Source organism: Gallus gallus, chromosome 2 (genome assembly GCF_016699485.2).
Source record: "Gallus gallus isolate bGalGal1 chromosome 2, bGalGal1.mat.broiler.GRCg7b, whole genome shotgun sequence".
In the NCBI taxonomy this organism is placed as follows: domain Eukaryota; kingdom Metazoa; phylum Chordata; class Aves; order Galliformes; family Phasianidae; genus Gallus; species Gallus gallus.
In genome coordinates, this window is record NC_052533.1 from 9,503,433 (window position 1) to 9,519,248 (window position 15,816).

At 36.9% G+C, this 15,816-nt stretch overlaps 1 protein-coding gene across 5 annotated transcripts in view; it reads right to left on the reverse strand.

The window, feature by feature from the left end:
- The window catches only part of ESYT2 (extended synaptotagmin 2), a 70,128-nt gene that overhangs the window by 31,648 nt on the left and 22,664 nt on the right, over positions 1-15,816 (reverse strand). For all 5 annotated transcript variants that reach the window (XM_015282152.3, XM_015282151.3, XM_015282150.3 and 2 more), the window contains exons 2-6: positions 14,224-14,265; positions 13,396-13,530; positions 12,181-12,257; positions 8,431-8,503; positions 7,492-7,581 (exon numbers count right to left, since the gene is read on the reverse strand). In XM_015282152.3, coding sequence (XP_015137638.1) covers positions 7,492-7,581; positions 8,431-8,503; positions 12,181-12,257; positions 13,396-13,530; positions 14,224-14,265 — 417 coding nt within the window. The remainder of the gene's footprint in view (positions 1-7,491; positions 7,582-8,430; positions 8,504-12,180; positions 12,258-13,395; positions 13,531-14,223; positions 14,266-15,816) is intronic.

A 15,816-nucleotide genomic window follows, 5' to 3' on the forward strand; every position in this document is an offset into this window, starting at 1 on the left:
TGTGCCATGTTACTCAAAGTTCATTAAATTCTTTCTCAGCTGACGGTAGTGGGAAAAAGAATTGTTCCTTCCTAAAAAGCAAAGAAACTTGTCTTATCTATACTCTGTACTGAAAGGCACTCATACCCAGACACAAATCTTTATTCCTATACATGTTTTATTATACTAAATAAAGGAAAGGAAAAGCAATATAAAATCTTTTTCTGAAAGCCAGTGATTGTCCAAGATCTGTCCAACAAATTGATTAGGTGTACGTGTGCTCACAGCGTTCAATAACTTTGCTATTGCAACTGGTATCCCGATAACAGAACATGTCTACACCTAAATACTGACTTGGCTCAAGGCTTGTGCTAACAGGCTGTTCTAGGCCTACTGGTTCAGATCCTGAGCTAGCAGTAACAGCAGACAGGGAGATGTGCTCCAAGGAGACATATACAGGAGACTTAGCACGCAGTTAGGAAGTTTGGAACTACTAACACACACCAAGGACTACTTATATGATAAGCTCACAGTCCAGTTGCCCACAGCAGGCAGGGAAAATGAAGGAAAGGAAGGCAGCCAGGTTCTCCATTCTTGGCCCCTGATGCTATACCAGGGCATCATCCATTGAGCATTCCAAAGTTGCCTCTCACAGGGGCAGCTGAACCTGCTCATTGGGGCAGCACCAAGAGGGAAAGAGCCAGCAGCTGCACAGCTAGGGCAATCCTACAGCTTCTCCTGTCCCTACCTGCAAGGGAGCACAGACCCCAAATACTTTACTACTTCATCAACTCCACTTCAGAGCTGGAAGCTGTTTTAAAAGTACCCTACCTATTTTGTGCTTAAAGAAACCCCAGAGATTAGAAGTTGTACAGGAACTGCTGAATCACAGACTGAACCTCTGATTAACCACCTGAGACGAGCACTAAGTCAGCCACATGGGCACAGGCGAATGCAATTTCACCTGAGTGACCAGAAGGGATGGACCCTGGTTCCACCCCTCCTAGACCCCATTTAAGGGCTGACTCCCAAGGAGGAAGGATCTCTATCTGGAGATCGCTCCCCTTGGAGCCCTTCTGTGAGTCCAGAACACAGGTAAGATCTTTATTTCATTACTCCTTTGTAAATATGATAATTTCTCTGCTCCTATACCTATTTACTTTACAATCTACATACCTGTTTGCCGTACAGAAGTGTTTTTGGGTAAACCCTGATTGACTTAAGGTCTTATCAAAGGATCATATAATTTTGGAATTTATTAATCAAACATTCAACCAAGATTAGATGTCACAAATAACCATGTTATCCAGTAGAAATCCTATCATAAACAAGTTCCAAATATCAATTGTAATTGTAATTTCCTTTTTTTTTTCCTTCCCTACATTTTCTATTTACAGTATTTGAGACTTGAGGCAAGGCAGGGAAGTCCTCAGAGCCACAAGCTTTGGAATTCACCTACTTGCACAGTCACAGAAGCACTGTGAGAAGTGGAAAGCTTCCAAAAACTATTTCAGAGAGCTTTCAGAACAAAAATGGAGTGCTCTCAGGTATTTTCTACGTATAAGAGGAGTAGGTTGGTTACATGTAATGCTTATTGATCATCTGGAAAAGCAACAGTAAAAAGAACTGGAAAAAAAAATTAGCCACCTTTTCTATTTCAAAAGACAGCGAAGGAGTTCAAGAGTACTTAATGAGCAAGGTGTGATTCTTAGTGCTGAAAAAGCAAAACAATGCAAATAAATAAATAGGTATTATTGGAACTCACTGGCATAAAAATAGTTGTGCAGATTCTACAGCAAACACTATCAAGCTTTACAATATCAATCTGCTACTACATTAACAAGTTCCACAAATCTGTATTAGTTATATGCAACATGGAACAAGTCCCAGGATGTTTAAGTAGTACGGAAGAATAGTTCTGAGGCTCACAGGTTTTTAAAACAGTAATTGAACTCTCACTAAAATCAAGTGGAGATCAACAGTCTGAGAATGCAAGAAACAGTGTTGTAAAGATGTAACTTACACTTCCACTTATTATGTGCAATAGAAAAAAAAACTAAGTCCATAAAGTAGGGATCCTTTAAAACACACCATTGAAGAAATAGAAATGTTTTACATTTTAAGAAGTTAATTGTTTAACTTAGCTTTAGTCTTCTGTACAATAAGCACAGCTTAGTTTATTTTTTCTATGTGATTCAGCCATGAAATTACAGTGGTAGTATGGCATGCAAGAGAGACTGACTATTGCTTTCAATTCTGCTCCAAAATCTATTTCTTTCATGATATTCTTAATCCATTCCTTCATTTCCTTTGTGTTACAGTTAAAGAGCTAAAAAAAAATACACGCACCCTGCACCCTATAAGAAAACAGGCTAAAAACTGTTGAGTGTTTTTATGTATTCTGTGTTTTCAAAACTGCAGATGCCTTACAAAGTGAAATGAACGTAAAATATACAGAGCCATTACAGAAGTCCATAGCAGCACAAAAGGCAACCTCTAAACAATGCCAATGCTGGTGCTTTATTTGGCTGCCATAAGCACTGGTAACCTCAGAAGAAAAACCACAAAGTCAGTTTTAAAATGCTGATGAACAACTTCCTGCTAATCAAGTTAAGAAGTGTGAGATTTCTGCAGGGCAAATTTGAGCTCCGCTGCTGAGCACAAGAGTGCAACTCCAGTGGTAAGCTGTGCTCCTTCTAAGAAATCCACTGTAAGATGGGGACTAATGTGCCCTCTTCTGTTATCTGTGAATGGTCATCCATTTATAAGGTTAATTTTGTTCTTTTAATTTCATAAATAACATCCTCCAGAGCATTCCCCCAGCAAACAGTAAACACATAATAAACTCAGCACCTCTAACAAGGCTAGACCATACAATGCCATAGAAAGTGTAAATTACATAATTTTTCATCATTGTTATAGGAAACAGATGGATATCTTTGCACAGGAACTATTTATCAGCAGTAAGTTTTTCAGTTGTAACTGTCTAAAGATTAAAGCAAGACAACAGTTACACGGATCAGAGGTGTTGTTTCTCAGGGAAGAGAGCAGGCAAGTTTGAGTGAAAGTGACCAAAAGAAGTTTCATGGCTGATCCTGTAAAAATCATCTTAGAGTCAACTACTCAAAGTTAGAATTCAAGCCAATTCCCCCTGATTTCTACTCTTTTCCATCCTTCTATCAGCTCTGAGCTTCATACCCTCGCTAGTCCTGACACACTGACTTAGTGAGCAGAGCCCAAGTCAGCAAGTGGTGGGCAGCAAAGAGAATATAAAAGTAAGAGCTATAGAGGAATTCCATTCTACATTCCAGTCCTTGTTTATTCAGAACAATAATATTGTCAGTTTTGGTTTTTGGGGGTGGGCAGGGTTTGGTTTGCCTTTTTTTAAGTGAAGGAGGATGGCCTAGGACAGGTTTTCAATACTAAATATGCCTTTAAATAAGCTTTCGAATATTACCAATCACAGTACAACTGTAAGCTACATACATTTCTGCAACTGAGCCAAAAATCAAAACAATTAACCATGTGATATATTTTGTTATGAAACTGAAAGATAACTACATTTTGAGAAGCAGAATGAATAGTAAGTGTATACCGTGTTAACATAATGAAAAGTCATCTAAAAGACCTTACAAATCTTGGCCGTTTACACAGTGCTAACGCCTCCAGCACTGATGCTCTGATTTAAAAGACAACTTCAAAACATTAGAATGCATTTCTCTCTTGATTTCTTATAAATTTAGACATTATAAGCTGTTGAAACTTCTTCACAATAAGAAAATACAGTATTTTAAAAGTTCTGTGCAAAGTAACAATTCTTGGAGCATTAAACACTCCATGCATTACTTGGAAATATGAGACCAGCAAACTCATTAAACAAGTATGTTCAGAACTATTAATTTGGGCAGCATTGCCTTATATAGTCATTAAGGCCAGCAAACAGATGATACAGAGCAAGTGGAATTGTTGCCAGTTACTTTAGACTGGAAAATATGAGAACAAAATCTACTGCTACTGCCAACTAATTCCTCTTCTCTCCTAACAAAAAACTAAAAGTAAAGACAAGCTTTCATTGGCTGCTCTCTAGTAAAGTGACAGAATTTGCTTACTGCTATAATAACCACTACTTTACATTTTTGTACAGAAGTCAGAAAAATGAACACCAAGAAAGCACACAGGAGAGTGGAAAGAAGCCTGCTTGGAAAAAACCTCAAGATCTGCATATAATGTAAAACTACAGAATAACTTGATTCACAGATGGGTTGGTTTTTTTTTTTTGGTCAATCTACACTTTACTTTTCTGGGACCTTCACCACTATCATAGCATTTAAATGAAAATTGGGTGGAAAAATAATTTTGTTAACAGTTTAGGGTGTGGGCGTTGACTTTTTGGATTTTCCTAGTTTAGTCTACTTCCCATTCTTTCTTGTCGCATTAAGTGAACCAGACCCCTGCTTAGTTGGCACAGGGGTAGGACAAAAGACAAAGTACTCTGGAAGTCTTTTCCAAAGTCACATACTGGGACTCATAAGGTCCCAATAACAAATGTTATTGTTTCATTTGATAAATTTTCAGTTTACTAGCTTAGGTGTAGTATGAGTTAAGCATTTAGTACTGAGTCTTCAAATGGATGGGGAGAGCACTAAACAGAAATAAAAACAGTGAGTACGCTAACAATGACACGATGCAGACTGCTCTAATGCAGCACTCAATCCTTCTCATGGTCCTGTTTAATTTGCTAGTCTAAACATGAACGTTAACGGATGCCCTAAACCCTTACTACTTGTGCCAGAGGATAAAAAGGAGATAAAACTAAGCAGACATCTCCCTAATGTTTAGACTCACAGAAATGTGCAGATATCCAAATTTGGTTCATCTCAACTTATTCCTCCAACCCCTTCCAAATAAGAGAAACAATGTTTTTAATGGTGCTGCATGAAGTGCTTCCCTTTTACCAAAGGGCTAGAAAAATGACACAAGCCACATGAAAGAAGCAACCAACACTAGACTTTTTTCCTGAGGCCATATATTAACACTCATGCAAACCTATCTTTTCACCAAGTCAACAAAACCAATATTATAAGACATTAGAGCAAAATAATTGCATTAAAATAATGGGATTTCACTAAAGAATGTAATAGCCTATCTTCTGATGTCATTCAAGTAAAGAATATGCTTCCATCCCTTCACACCATGAAAATAAGATAAACTTTTCAGTCACAGTGATGAGGAAACAAGGATAATCTCTTCGAGACTGTTTCAAAGTGCCTAAACCCATATATCTAATTTCTGATCAGGCATAATCTGAAACTGCTTGACATTGGCATTGCTATTTTTATATTGTAATTAGAAAATATCCAAGACACAAAACCTTCCAATGCAAAATATACTTCTGAATAATAGATGGGAACAACTATGTTCTTTAAAGAAGTCTATATGTTATAGGATTTTCCATGATGCCCCCACTTGCTCTCTTACTATACTTATTAAAAGCAACATCTAAGTTCAAATTACTGAAACTTCCTCACACACAAAACATCAAATGAACTTTCAGCCAGTAAGCAACATGTATTATATCCTCCTTTATATTTTTCTGAAACAAGATTGTTGTGTGGATGTAGCAGTTTGTCCTGGAATCCATTTCCAGGCACTTAAAGAAAAAAATGACCACGAGTAATCAGCATGGATTCACCAGGGAGACATTATGCTTGACCAACCTGAGAACCTACAACAAACTGAGCAGCCTAATGGATGAAGGGAGAGCAGTGAACGTTGTCTTCCTGGAGTTCAGCAGGGCCTTTGACCCTGTTTTCTGTAAGATCCTCACACACAAGCTGTTGATGTAAGGGCAAAAAGTGTGGTGGGATAAAAACTGGCTGAACAGACAGCCTGGAGGGTGGTGATCAGTGACGCAGTCTATTTAGAAGCTGGTATCTAGTAGTATACCTGAGATATCAATACCATATCCAAGCCTGTGTAACATCTTCATTAACATCTGAAACACAGGGCAGAGCATACCCTCATCAAGTTTGCTGATGACAAAAAACTGAGGAGAGTGGCTGACACACTAGAGGGTTTTGCTGCTTCCCAGAGGGACCTCAAAAGGCTGGAGAAATAAGCTAACAGGAATCTCATGAAATTCAACACGGCAGTAGTAGTACAAAGTCCTGAACCTGGGGAGGAACAGCACCATGCACACCACTGGGGATCACCAAGGTAGAAAGCAGCCTGGCAGAAAAGGACCTGTGCTCCCCAGACACAAAGTTGAACATGAGCCAGCAACGTGCCCTTGCCACAACAGCATCCTGGGCTGCACTGGGCAAAGCACTGCCAGAAGGTTGAGGGAGGTCAGAACTGTTTGAATAATAAGAGCTATACTTATGTCAGTCCTAATGGATGAATATGTTCTTAAAAGACATCAGAAATTCAGATGATTTTTAAGCAGCCTATTGAAGTCACTCCCAAGCGCTACCAATCATGCTTTCCTTCATTCTCCTTCTTCAGCCTGAATCTCCCTTGCTGAAATTTGTTATCCTGTCTACTATGTATATATAGAACACATTACATACGTCTTTTCTTTAACAGCTCTTCACATTTTTTAAGAACATGTTCCCCTTGATTTTCTCTAAACTAAACAATTTCTATTCTTTTGGCCTGACCTTGATAATGAATTCTCCTCTCCCTACTATGGATACTCTCCAACTGGTCAGTATCTTTGTTGGAGTGCTATTCCTGAAACTGAACGTTTCTTGGAAGCCCTCCTCTTGTTTATACATTCCAGTCTAGCTGTGCCATTTTCATACCAGCAAGACACTGGCAGCTCAGGCTCTGGCTATTCTTCCTGCCCAAACAGGCACTTCGGCTCAGCACTTCTTCCAACTGAATTACATGACATCTTTTCCCATCACTGTGGTCCTTTTGAACCCAGGCCATTCTATGATTCTATGATACTGTCATGACCTATTTAAATGCCAATTTCATCTCACTCCAGGCTTTATCTGTTCTCATGCTTGGGTCATTGGTAAATGTAATGAAAATTGCCTACCTACTATCTAAGTTAAAAACTTCAACCATCAGAGTAGGTCACTTCCATACTCTAACTTTAATCTGTGGTAAATAGCACCATCATAGTTTTTACAGTTCTGCATGTACGTGGTAGAATTTTAACACAGACCACACTCTCTAGCAGTCTGTCATGAGAAACAGCAGCAATGCTTTCTTACAAACCATCTAGAAGGTATTTATTGCTCTTCTTTTAACCATAAATAAGGCTTGTAAGGAAAATTTGACAGCTTTGACATATACGTTTCATAATTCCAAGGTAATTATTATTCATTTTGTTTTCTTCCTGTAATAATAAAATTTGTTCCACTGTTTCCATGGGAAACTAATTTCAGTCAAACGGCAGTGATTTCCCAAGTCTGTTCCTTTTGCTGCTTATTTCTTGCTCCACTATCTACTGACTAAAGTTGTTTATCACCTGAAGAGACTAGAAATGGAGAAGCTACTTACAGGTTTCCTAAGGAAAAAAAGTGATAGTGCTCCAATCAGGGGCATGTCTCCAATTAGTGGTTCCAGGATAACCCTCATAGTACCATGGATCTGGGAGAGAGAAAGAGAAAAAGACAATGGAGTTGAATTCAGTTTAAATAAAATCTATTCACTGGCAATGCTCGCGGGTCTAATTCATAAAGTTCCCAATTTTGGAAGAATTACATGAATATATTTTATATATATATTTATATTTATGTATAAAACTTTATCCAAATCCATAAAATTGTACATAGGCATTAAATACTTGGACTTACAAATTCACTTCATTCATCTAAATGGAGATGGGAGGCAAATGGATGAGGCCAGGCTCTTGTCAGTGGTACGTAGTGATAGTGACAATGAGCAATGGCCAGAAGCTTGAACACAGGAAGCTTTAACATACAAATATGTTAAAGAACTTCTTTACAGTAAGGGTGATGGAGCACAGGAACAGGAGACATTCAAGACCCATTTGGATGGCTACCTGTGTGACCTATTGTAGGGAATCTGCTTTAGCAGGGGAGTTGGACTCTATGAGCTTGAGATCCCTTTCAACCCATGCAATTTGGTGATTCTGTGATCTACATTATTAGCTTATACCTAAAGCTAAGATAAATGATTCCTCTTATGAAACAACACACCAAATGTGCATTTGCACTAGCTTCATTCTCTCTCTCTTTTCCAGTAGAGAATGATACTGATTTACAACAGTTCTGTATCTGAATGCACCCTTTTCAGCTCAGTCATGTTACTGAAGTTTTACATAATATCAGTATTATTCAATTTTAAAAAACAAAAAAAGATAAGTAACAATATCACACAATTAGTGGTTCTCTCTGGCAACCTGTAAACTATTTCATCAGCAAACGGCAATGCAGTGACAACTGGATATCAAAATAAAGAAGAATTGTACTTCACCTGTATACTTTTTACACCAGCTCTACAGAAGTATCTCTTGATCTCCAAATCAATTTCACAATTTCCAGCAAAACTAAGAAAGAAGAAAAATAAAGAAATATATTTCATTTTTATAAATTGAACTGCAGTAGAGTTAGTTCTATCCTGCACAACTAGGATGATGTCTTAAACCTCAGTCTATATCCAAAAAAAAAAAAAAAAAAAAGAAAAAGAAGCACGTTTAAGCATTGAAACACATAACAAGATCAAGATTGTTAAAAAACAAAACAACACAAAATAAACCAACAAAACCACATGATCGTTGGGGTCCCTTCCAAACCAAGCCATTCTATCTGCCTCATAACATCAACACTATTATCAAAACACCCAGAAATTAATACAAAGATGTATGTTATCATCTCCAGAACCATACGTAAGACAAAACACACCTGTAGCCTTAATTTTGGGAAATAATTCATACTCCATTCTAGGAAAACTGTTACACGAGTTTCACTGACATTGTGTGGACCTAGGTCCACTTTTATCTAATATATTAAAAGAAGCACTACACTCAGGTTGTTACCTTGCTGCAAATGGAAGTTGTTTTGAGTTATCCAGAGACTTGCAAAAATAGACAATATTTAGAAATTCAATAAACTGAGCATGCTTAGTAAGATAAACCACTGAGAAAGGCTTAAGCCAAACAGACAAGCCTTTTCTGAAGAGGCAGGAAGGGTGGAAGCAAATTAGAAAACATTAAAAACAATTGAAGTTCTTCCTTGAAGAGTTCTTGCACCTCATTTCAGGAGCACCCCTTCCTAGGTCAAATGCTTAAAATTTTGCACATGTTGTCCAGTAAAACCAAAGCTTCTGCACATTTAATTTCTTCCTGCTGCTTTTGGAGCTACTGCAAGATTTCCTGTTCCCTTTGAGTTTCAATTTAAACACAGGACAATGATCTGGCACTATTAGTTCCTCAAGTCATTCAAGCAGCAACAGCGGATGAATTTTTATATCAGATATCTGTTGATAAAACAAGACAAGTATTTTTCTGTTCTTCCAAGATTATCCTTAGGAGCCCAAACAGCGTCATAATACTAAAAACAAGGTCAATATCACTTGCTTGAGAAATCCTAGAACTGATACACTTCAATCCTGAAATCTGGTTAACAGATACTTTCATTTTATAACCTAACAGCAGAAACATTTGGTCTCTTTTTAGATAATATAAGCAGAGGTTACAAACTGGCTTGGATATTGGTGGCTCTTCATATGGCAAATAGCTTTGCTGAAATACAGCTTCAAGTTGTATAGTAAAAAACCATTGAGCCAATTTTAGAAATCTGATGTAATCTTATTACTGAGAAATTATCTCTGGGAAATTACATAGAAAATGGAACTATCCACAAGGCAGGATCAAAAGAGAATGAAGGTGAGAGTCACTGCACACATATCTGTTATTCAAATCACCTGCAGTTTACTGTGCTCTGTGTGTGATGATGCTATCTGATTTCAAACAAATACAGTAAAAAAGAAAAGCATAAAAGCAGCAAAACATTATTGTAATGACCAACATTGGAATTTATTTCAGACTACTCAAAATGACAAGTCTGGGGAACTGGAAGAAAATAACACAATGAATTTAGGAAGGTGACCATTGCTTTCTCTGGAAAGAATGCAGTGTGAGCGTACAGTTTAAAAATAGGTATATAATTTTTAATACACAATTTTGAACGATGTAATTTCTTTTTATATCTGTATCTAACTAGCTAGCTATTTTTATATATGTATATATACACATATATATACAGGCACACACACATATATATATACACACACACACAGCCAGCTCTGTAAGTATATGTTATAAATTTATGTAACAACATTACAGAAAGGCCAAATCAAACCTGCAATTGAAACCTCAGTCTTGGCACTTTGTAACATCAGAGTTATTTGTGCAATGATGACTGGGAAAAAATATGTTCATTTGACAATCCACAATAAAATGATTACTAATTGAAGTAAAAAAAAAAAAAAAAGTAATGAACTGCATTTGAGGATGCAATGTCAACAACTTTCAACCTTACAATAAAGTTAAACATGACTTTATCCACTGAGGTATTTATCTGGGTCTGTCAACAGTGAAAGCAGCATAGAACTCCACAGCAACATTAACATACAACTTGAAGACTCATTTACTCAGCAAGTTCTATACATTCAGATCATAGTACCCAGTAAATTATGGCTCCTGTAATGTACAGACCGCAGGGATAGATTACAGTTTAATGAGGACAGACTTGTGTGAATACAAGAATAGCTGTACTGAATCAGATCAGAAGCCAAGTACACTTTATGTGATCACTGTAGCCAGCAGGAAATAGCCAGAGGAAAAAGCTTTAAGAATAGCATAAACACATTTCCGAGATTAAAGTGATCTGTGATTCTGCTTTCTGAACTACTTTCATTATTTTAAAAGGTCTACTAAACCAATTTTTATTTTTGTCTACTGCCAGTGCAATGGTAGCAAATTTCTCCGTTCTAACCTCAGTTGCTAGAAGCTATAGTTCAATTCCCATTTTCTAGAACCCCATAGTTCAATTTCCATTTTCTGCCTCAAAGACAGTGCTGCTGGTAGTAGTGTCAGGCTGTTAGGCTTGTTATTTAAACTACTTCAAGGAATTTATTTCAGCCTGTTAGACTGGATTCTTTTCCAGCTGTTATCACTTCTCTAAGTAGGTTGCAATGTCATGCCATGTAACATATGGCTGGAGATTTCACTGAAGTCTAGGAAATAAGACATTCCTGGAATTTTTTTGGCCCTTGATCACAGAGGTAATCAACCTCCCAGAGCTGAAGCCGAGGATGCAGTAACTGATTTGGATCTTAACACTCTGGAGTCCATCTTAGAAAAAGGAGCCTACAGTCGTAAACACAGCTGGGATTCAGTAAAATATTTCAAAATTAAAAATAATCAAGTTTAAAGTTTGGAACTGACTTTGAAAAACGGGCTGAGATGCCCAATTATCTTTTCGATTACTGTCGGGGAAGCAGCAAGAAACGCAGAAGGCTGCTTTCTGCAGGATTACAATGGACTGGCAAATCAGCCTTTCCACAAGCTACAAACAGGCAAAATAGTCACTATAATACTTATCTATGATTGTTATATACAGAAACGTTGCTGGGTTCACTGAGCATGCTTTCAAAAAACCCTGTAACTGCAGATACTGTTGAGGAAAGTCTTTGGCAAGCACGGGGTACATCTATTTATAAACCTATATGAAAGGGCAAAGAAACCTGAAGCAATTGCCATTATATAATACATAGATTTACTACAGTTGTAGGCATGACCACAAGTTACTTAAGCAGCAATCATTCTCTTTATCTAATATTGTGTTTATAAAGAATCTAAGAAATTAAGAGAAAAAAAAAAATCTTACATTTGAAATTTTGGACTAGACCAAATCCTACAGCAAAGCTGTAATGAATTACAAGAAAAAGTAGTAACTCATAGATCTTGTTTTAGCTTTGGAAATCTTTTTTTTAATTAACCGTTAATTTAATGATGCAGTCATACAGAGTAGATATACTATTTCCCTCATTTAAATGCCATTTACAGCATGCAGTTCCTTCCTCCATTCACTTGCAATCAGAAGTAACAACATTTGTGTACCAAAGTAATGGTGTACCAAAGTACCAACATAACTGCCCACTTAAACAAACAAGACACATACTCTAAAGCATAGGCACTTGCAACATGAGAATAAAGGTCACCTGATCTGAAGATCCAAAATGATCTGCCTTTTGTCAACATTTTCAGTGTACACTTTTACACCATTTATCCTCAGAGGCTGAAAAAAAGAAGCAAACTGAAGCTGAATCCTCTCACTGAAATATGTAATATTGAACTCTTAATTCAGAAATAAAGGTGTATATATATCTAATTATGTGTGAAGATAGACAAGTTAAACATTTACTATAAGCACTATCAAAGGTGTGAAGTAATTCTATCAGTTTAGCTGAAGACAATCAGAAGGATCTACTCAGTGATAACCCTTCAGGCAATTACTCTTGGTTTAGACCACTAGATTGCAATGTTTACTAGTTCAATGTTTACTAGAGGTTTTATATCAAACCTCTGCCTCAATTTCTCTAGTAAACATCTGATTTCTCTGTACTAGGACACATCTTACGCTATCACAATATTGCGTCACTTTTAGAACTGCAGTTAAAACTTCTTTTCCTTAGAATAATTTAGTCAGAATGGATGAAAAAATAATAACCCATTAACCTCACACACACAATAAACAACAGGTAAAGCACTTTGTATGCTTTTCATCTTCTCAAAAAGTAAAAATACTGGTTGATGCAGTAGTGCCCACTTTATTGCAAGCAGTGTGTTAACTTATTCTTAGCTTGGACAGGTCAGACAGGCTCTCCTGCAGGCACGTGAGTTATATACCATGATCCCTTCTTCATGGGACTCAACAGCAGGTTGATATCTATCTGTTCCCTGAAACTGTAATACGCAGTCCTGTGAAAAGCTGAGCCAGAAGCCTTGTCACTGGACCCCATACATTACGTGCTGTCAAGTACATCTGTTACAAAACAAGATAATTGCACTTGGAACATCTGATAAGAAAAGGATAATGTTCCCTGCTCATTTAATCTAAAGCATTACACGAACAGTATTAAGATCATGTTGCTATGTGCTCTTCACACAGCTAGATGCTGCTGTACTTTGAGACTTCACCCTGTTCTCAGGCAGACTTCTGCAGTAGAGATAGCAGGAAAATAATAATTAAAAAAAAAAACCACCATGAAATCTTAATTGATAAAAAAGCCATGTTTTTATTTTAATGTCACACCAGAAATCAGAATCAGGCTCATCAAGCACCACCAAAAACTATTTCTGTGTAGATTTAAACAGCTTACATGAAAACAGTACTTAAGGTAGAGCCTCCTAAAAAGACTTGAGCAGAAACTGACCTGATGACCAATATCAATCTTCGTAAAACTGAAGGTACTGAGGTGGTTGTTTGCTCCTCTTACTGCTGGTTCTATGGTCTCCCGAAAGAGTTTCTCAATAAATTGGCAAATAAAAGGCCACATTTGTTTTACAGTCTAAGAAAAAGAGGAAAAAAAAGAAACCTACTTACAAAACAGCTTCAGAAGTAACTGAAAATATTTTCAATGGCAGATGCTAAGAAATACTGTAGAATGTTTTGAATATGTCAGTTTTGTAGACAGTTCATTACAGACAAAAGGAAATAAAATAAGAGATTTCTTAATATCATCACATGCATTCATATGCAACCTGCACATACGCTTTATTTACTACTTTCTAATTAACTCACGTTCTTCTTTGATCTCTGAATGAAACACATTTAAATAAATCCAAGCTACACAGATCAGTATCTTACATTATTATTACACACACAAATCAAAACTGCAAAATTGATTTATTTTTAGATTGTAGGTCAGGAACTTACAGTAACTGGAAAGCATCCCAGAAAAGTAGAACATAAAAAAACTGTGTTTACAGCTGCGATGACTTCCACACAATTATAGCTGTCATTATTCTAATGCCACCTAAAGTCACTCTCCAAAAATCACACACAATCTCAACCCCATGAAAACAGATGTAATCTATCACGACTTTCTTGTGGCTGACCGGATCAGCAACCAGAAATTTGTAAAACAAGCACAGAAAGCTAAAATCATTCTATCGTCAGATTCTTCCCCACTGTCTTTTAGATCTTGAATTCCCCTTTCTCCTTGGATTTTTTGGGAAGCAGTGCTAATTGCTGCCCTTACCTTGTTGAGCCATTCTGCTCTTTCCGTATCTGGAAAATGGACCTAAAAAGAAAAAGAAATGAAAAATTAATACAAAATATGTATTCATTGATCATATCCAGTTATTTATAATACAGGAATGCTTAATGATCTCTACCCAAGTGCTATACACATGTGAACAACACATTAAATACTTAGTGTTCTTGATAAGATTATCAGAATTCAAGGAAATATGCACTCATTTCCAAACTACACAAATACAAGCCCAGGCACATACTTTATAGTGACATCTGGAATTAACTGTTGCTTTAAAACCACAAACAAGCTAAAAAGAAATAATAAGCATAGCTGACAGCTAGTGCAAGATGTCAACTAACTTTACCTCTCATGTTTCAAAGGCTTTTAACACGACTGCCAGAATTCCAAGTGCAACTGTTCCTCTCATTTGTGCCAGGTCTTTTGCAATATCAATAAATTACGATTAGAAATATCTATTACGTTCAGCTGAATCGCAGATACATGGATTTAAGTTCTTCCAACAGCTCTTCAAAAGCCATTTTTAATAATTCCCATTTTTAAGCAGCTGCAGAAGTTGGTGAGAGAGAGGAGTGATGGTGTATAGGTGGATGGAAACTACCCATCACAGCAGGAAAACAACAAATAGAAGCAGTTTTCCAGAAGGAAAGCATGGTTAGTAACCTTGTCTCTTCCACACAGACAAGACAGGTAGAAAAGCCAGTTCAGCAGAAACAAAGTTTGTTTTCCTAACGTTGTGACCAACTTCAATGACAAGATGCAGGTCACACTATTGAAATGCAAAGAGCTTCTGAACACACTAAAAATCCATGACCGACATCTGCTGACTTTTGTAAAGCAATGTCTCAAATGAATTGCAAAGTCTTAATCTCCTCATAGCGGAACAGACTGTAAAATAGCGTAACAGGCTTTACATAGCAATGGTGACTAGTTATTTTCTCTAATAACCTATCATACATATAAGCAGTGAGAGGTACAACTTTTGAACTGCATTTTCAACCATCTGAATTTCCAAGCCCCTTTAATGACTTTTTTCAAGTTTAATTTGTATTATATTTTTGCACTAACAATGAGAATAACCATATTCTCAAGTATTCTCAAGTTATCTCCAGAGCAGCACCAAATTCCTCCCAGCTATGTGTGCTTTAGCTGTGCTGCAGGGTTGCTCCCTGAAGTGCAATCAGTACAGTCAGTTATTTTTCCATACAACTTTTTACAACTGTCTCACAGATCCATCAAAACCACTACAAATGGCACAAGGAGATCAGGAACATCTGCTTCTGACTAGAAGAAAAGCATCCAAAAGCTTCCTAATTTTTTTAGTTTTTCTAAATAAATACATGAATGAAATTAACCAGAATATCCCACCACGTTGATGCTTTTTTCTCCCTTCTATTTTCCCTCAAGGATTGCAGGTAAGAAGAATTCTATTTTAGACTGCAGTGAAAAAAATGTTTCATATTGGCTATGTTTAAAAGACACCTGCCTGAGGCCACATTACTTAGTGTACGGCTGGCTCCTTCCATCTGTACTGACTGCTTCATTATTTGTTGCTCCAGATGGAAATCTTAAAGAAAC